This window comes from the organism of the source record quoted next, unplaced genomic scaffold (assembly GCF_019419815.1).
Source record: "Pyrus x bretschneideri cultivar Hongxiangsu unplaced genomic scaffold, Pyrus_bretschneideri_v1 Contig37, whole genome shotgun sequence".
Taxonomy (NCBI): domain Eukaryota; kingdom Viridiplantae; phylum Streptophyta; class Magnoliopsida; order Rosales; family Rosaceae; genus Pyrus; species Pyrus x bretschneideri.
This window is the reverse complement of record NW_025999690.1, coordinates 1292-6844: the sequence shown is the minus strand read 5'-3', so window position 1 is coordinate 6844 and position 5553 is coordinate 1292. Positions and strand designations below refer to the sequence as shown.

At 36.8% G+C, this 5553-nt stretch overlaps 1 protein-coding gene across 1 annotated transcript; it reads left to right on the top strand.

The window, feature by feature from the left end:
- Nucleotides 1–2167: 2167 nt before the first annotated feature.
- LOC103932763 (eukaryotic initiation factor 4A-8) lies at nt 2168–5271 on the top strand. Its single transcript, XM_009342406.3, has 5 exons — nt 2168–2317; nt 3336–3405; nt 3521–3627; nt 3841–4271; nt 4369–5271. Exons 2-5 carry the CDS (start codon nt 3338–3340, stop codon nt 5002–5004), a joined length of 1242 nt encoding a protein of 413 aa, XP_009340681.2. The 5' UTR covers nt 2168–2317; nt 3336–3337; the 3' UTR covers nt 5005–5271.
- Nucleotides 5272–5553: the final 282 nt, after the last annotated feature.

Genomic DNA, 5553 nt, shown 5'->3' with positions numbered 1-5553 from the left:
TGGCGTCGAAGAAAAAATCCATCGGAGTTGGCTGGAATAGGCCTTGGAAAATGGATGGTTGCGAGGGGAAAAATGCACGGGAAAGCTGGGAGCTTTCTTCTTCTTTTTTTTTTTTTTTTTTTTTCTTCTTTCTTTTTGATTGGCTGAAGACTTTCCTCCTCTCCTCTAATTGGTTCCTTGTCCCTTTAATTTAATTGGTCCACTATTCCCACAAGGTGGGAATTCAAATAATTTATAACTAAACTTTAAATAATCATTTTCAAACGTCCATAACTATACCGTTATAATCCGGACTCGTAAACGGCTTTTGCCTATGCGTTCACACCAACGAGTACTACGAGAATATGTTAAAAGAATAAGTCATACGTCTCTCTAGACGATGGTCAACATAAGTCAAAATCTTTGCCTCTATGGCATTTTCGTAAATTCACGCTTTTAAAATAAAATAAAAACGTAAAATTTGGAACGGGTTGTCACAATCTCAATTTAATTTTACGAATGTTTTAATCTAAAAATATTTAAATTTCGCCAAAAAAAAAAAAAAAAAAAAAACCGAACAAGTCACACCAACCAACCACTCAGCTAACAAATGAATGAGTATATATAGAGTTTGAGATTTTTTTAAAGTAGATATATTTTAAAAAATTTATTTTCTTATTTTGACCGTTAGATTTAAATTTCAGTTGTTGGATACTTTTTTTTCATTGGATTTGAAAAAATAAATATGGACCGTGAGGTCAAATTCAAAAGTTTACCCAAAAGAAAACATCTTTTAATATGAACCGTTGACCACTAATGGCCTAGAAATCGAAAGGCTCAGTTTTTTACCGTTACCTTTGACTACCAGTTCGGCCATTAGCCAAAATCGTTTGCCCCGTTAAAAAAAGGTGGGCCCCCAACAATTCAAAAAACTTTATTTCATACATGTAATATTGAAAGTTATTTTATTCAATTTTTCGTGAACTTAAGTCACATGACACATTTTAGAGGATAATGTCATAATTTGCTTGCTTATAAGACCTTAAAGTTGCATATAGCTTGTGAATCTAATGTCTAATTTATCCTACAAAGTTAATTTTATACACTATTTTTTTTTCGAAAAAATAGGTCCTTAAACTATGAAAAACTACCAATCTACCCTCTAAGTATATCACATGCAAGTCACGAGGCTTAAATTGATGAAAAATTGAATAGAATAGCTTCGAATCTAATGTTAGGGATATTATTGGCTGATTTGTATTAGTTTAATAATTGATTTTTCTGGGAAAAAAATAATTTAGAAATCTAATTTTCACTAAGTAATAATTTAGGGACTAAATCAGCAGTTTACCCTATATTTTAGTAACTTGATTTTCAACTTAAAAAAAGGTGCACTTGAATGGTGCATTGCAGCTGTACAGGAATTTATATTAATGCGTCAATATGCATAAATGCTCACATATACATGTTAATTAAAAAAAATGACGGTTGATATTATACATTTATTAGTGGTGAGGAAAACTTATATACGTTTCTCTCTCTTGTCAATTATAGGTGGCCCAATCGCTCATCCATTCACGAATACTGTCATACGAATACTATCCTCTAGCTTCTATTATGAGTGAATTTCTATGGGTCACTCAAAAGATTTGAGGTGTGGGACCGCATATGACCCCACACTAAAAGAGTAGTTTATTTTTCTATCAAGTCAGTGAAGGGTGTTCTAATATTTTAGGTGATATGATATTTATTTCTACCCATGAGTTACGGATTTGAAACTTTCCATCCTCTAAATTATTTTGATTGCTCCCCCTTCCTTTAATAATATTAAAATTTGAATAAAAAAAGCTGATAAAGAAGCAAAATGTAGGTATAAATTGATTCGGTCTAAAAAATTAAATTCTCCTCCTTTCTATTTAGCTAGAGAGGAATTTCTTGGGTTACCAAATTGCCAAGATTATTAATTTCACAATAAACAACAATTTCGTGATAAAAAAAAAAAAAAAGGAAAAGAAGAATATCAGTGGTTAAATAGTTGCAAAGTTTTCCTTAACTACTTGGATACAAATTTTGGCAAGTGACGAAACGGGCCCCGGGACTTGGAGATACGAGGAGAAGCCCAAGGGTATATCCGGAATTTGTAGCGGGGAAAGACCAAAACCTAAAACCTAAAAGAGATTGAGAGTATAAACCCAGCCTCTTTTTATCACTCGCACACTTTCAAACTCCACGGCGCAGATCCGAGGAGTTTGGGAAACCCTAGCTCTCTTTTAGCAACCTCCAGTTGTCTTCTGCTTCTCTCTCTCTCTCTCTCTCCAGCGTTCATCAACATCATCAGGTCTCTCTCTCTTTCTCTCTCTATTTCTCTCGTATGTTTGTACATATTCTTGTGTATCTATATATCTGGTTGAAAAGTTGTTAATTTGATTGATTTTGTTGGGGGGAATTATTCGTTTTGGTGATTGGCTTGTGGGTTTTAATCGTGTATTGGATCTGGATCCAACTGCTAGATTTGTTTTCAAGTTGTGTCGTTTTTGTGACGGATGGATTTCAATGGCGGTCTGTTTGTTTCCCGAGAAAGTAGTGGGAAATACGATGTTAGCATATTAACTTTTTATGGATTTTTTACGTGTTTGGAGCCAATTCGAATATGAAAGTTGAGGATTCATCTGTTTTCTCAGCGACCCATCAGCGAGTGAATAGTTTTGTTACGCTAGTAAAAAGTTTCAGTTTATCTTATTTTTATTGATGTATCTTTGGTCACTCGTTTTGTTTCTGTGAAGAAAATTTTGTTGTTCAGGAGTTGGGGATGAAAAGCTTTTCACTAATGTTTTTTTTTCCTGTTCTGGCGTCGAAATCATTGTATTTTAATATCCCAATTTGAGTGTGAAAGTTGATTTAGTGGATACTGTAATTCTGAATTATATCTGGCTATGTTTAGATAAAGAGTTATATTACGCGTTACCATTTTTTCGAAGTATTGTGGTATGGAACTTCTTTGACTATTGGGGGAGGGGGCAAAGAGGTGTCCGCTTGCTTGAGGGTTCATTCTCTGGATAGCAAACGGGCATCTGCCCTTTTCAAAACGCTTCTCCGAAGACTCAAACAGGAGTAAATGATTGCCCGCCTTTTTATTTGGTTAACAAGTTTGGCTCTTCTGTTATATTATTTTGAATAATGTTCTTTCACATCTCTGGCAAGCCTTTGATTTTCATATATATTGTGAAGAGAGTAATATGTGCATATTAATTGTCTCATGTTTTATTTGTATGCTCCGGAAATTATCCCATTTCAAAACATTGTATTCTTTTGGGATTTTATGATCCTTAAAGTTTTAAATGGAATTCTTTCTGCAGTCATGGCAGGTGTTGCACCCGAGGGATCACAGTTTGATGCAAAACAGTATGATACTAAGATGAGTGAGCTGTAAGTGTCTTGCTTGGTATTTATTTTTATACGTTATTGATTAAGTTTGTTGGGGGAAGATAATTTATCATATTATGATTTGATGTCGCCATTAATGTTTTGACAACCTTTGTAGGCTCTCAACTGATGGGCAAGATTTCTTCACGTCGTATGATGAAGTTTTTGAAAGTTTTGATGCCATGGGATTGCAGGAAAATCTCCTGAGAGGCATTTATGCGTATGGTAGGTACAGCTGCGTTCATTGTTTAGTTGTCTTTTGTTTGGTAGGATGCTTCTCTTATGTGTAGTTGTGTTAATTTATCCCACTGCTGTAGGAATTCATGTTCAATTTCTGAATTTTGAATTCTCTTTTTGCAGCGTTTATTAAAGAATGTTTCTTTATAGTTATATTCATCTTTAAAAGCCTTGATGTATAATTTTGTTTTTGTTCTGAAGGTTTTGAGAAGCCTTCTGCCATTCAGCAAAGGGGAATTGTTCCCTTCTGCAAAGGCCTTGATGTGATTCAACAGGCTCAGTCCGGAACCGGGAAAACAGCAACCTTTTGCTCGGGGATTTTGCAGCAACTTGATTATGGTGTTGTCCAGTGCCAGGCTTTGGTTTTGGCACCTACCAGGGAGTTGGCACAGCAGATTGAGAAGGTTATGCGAGCACTTGGTGACTACCTTGGTGTAAAGGTTCATGCTTGTGTTGGTGGGACAAGTGTTCGTGAGGATCAGCGCATTCTTCAAGCTGGTGTTCATGTTGTTGTAGGAACCCCTGGTCGTGTGTTTGACATGTTGAGAAGGCAATCACTTCGCCCAGATTACATCAAGATGTTTGTATTGGATGAGGCTGATGAAATGCTTTCTCGTGGTTTTAAGGATCAGGTTGGTTACTTGTATTAAGGTGGTGTCTTTCTTAGGACCACTATTACTGTTTTGTCTTCAATGTTTTCCTAATTACGTATGATGTTTTGGTGGTCAGATCTACGACATTTTCCAGCTCCTGCCATCAAAGGTTCAGGTTGGGGTGTTTTCTGCTACCATGCCACCTGAAGCCCTGGAAATCACAAGGAAGTTTATGAACAAACCCGTGAGGATCTTGGTAAAGCGCGATGAGCTCACCCTTGAGGGTATCAAGCAGTTCTATGTCAATGTCGATAAAGAAGAATGGAAGCTCGAGACGCTTTGTGATCTGTATGAGACCCTGGCCATCACCCAGAGTGTCATTTTCGTTAACACCAGGCGCAAGGTGGACTGGCTTACTGACAAGATGAGAAGCCGTGACCACACTGTCTCCGCCACCCACGGTGACATGGACCAGAACACTCGTGACATCATCATGCGTGAATTCCGATCTGGCTCATCCCGTGTTCTCATCACCACTGATCTCTTGGCTCGTGGTATCGATGTGCAGCAGGTATCTCTCGTAATAAACTATGATTTGCCAACTCAACCCGAGAACTACCTTCATCGTATTGGACGAAGTGGAAGGTTTGGGAGAAAGGGTGTCGCTATAAACTTTGTGACAAGGGATGACGAGAGAATGCTCTATGACATCCAGAGGTTTTACAATGTGGTGATCGAGGAGCTCCCATCGAATGTTGCTGATCTTCTCTGAAGAGCTCGCGCGTTTAGTTCTGGTTCTCTTTTTGAGGCAGTTTTTAATTGTCCTGTTTTGAAAGTACTGTTTAATGCTGCTGTTTTTGGTTTTGTTTTGTCCTCAATTTATGCTGTCCAACATATCTAACTGTTAAATGGTATGCGGCCTTCTTGCTCGGTTTCGATATATGAAGAAAGACTTTTAGGATGTTCGTTGCATACTGTCTTTGTGCGGTTCAGGGTTTTGTTATTTTGAATGGTTATAAATATTAAGGTTGTTTCAATATGAATGATGGTTCATTTCTTTTTTCTTTTTATTTTTTCTTATAGGTTTTGTTTACTCTATAATTTACACCCCACCAACAAAATGTAAACCAAATCTTGGAGGATTTGATCTCCTGGTACCGTTAGAGGGTATATTTTTGGAACAAGGACAACAGAGGCAAAGCACTACATCCCCAGAGGGGGAAGAAACTAGTGTCACCTCCAACTGAAAGGAATGAATGTAGTCCAATTCAGAATTATAGGCCTGTAAAAAAATTATTTTTAAATAACAATGTTAACCTAT

What these genes read in the sequence shown, in the direction of transcription:
- LOC103932763 (XM_009342406.3), top strand. Translation starts at nt 3,338, where the DNA reads ATGGCAGGTGTTGCACCCGAGGGATCACAGTTTGATGCAAAACAGTAT. An exon ending in GATACTAAGATGAGTGAGCT is followed by an intron (nt 3,406 to 3,520) that starts GTAAGTGTCTTG and finishes CAACCTTTGTAG; the next exon opens with GCTCTCAACTGATGGGCAAG. An exon ending in CTCGTGGTTTTAAGGATCAG is followed by an intron (nt 4,272 to 4,368) that starts GTTGGTTACTTG and finishes TTTGGTGGTCAG; the next exon opens with ATCTACGACATTTTCCAGCT.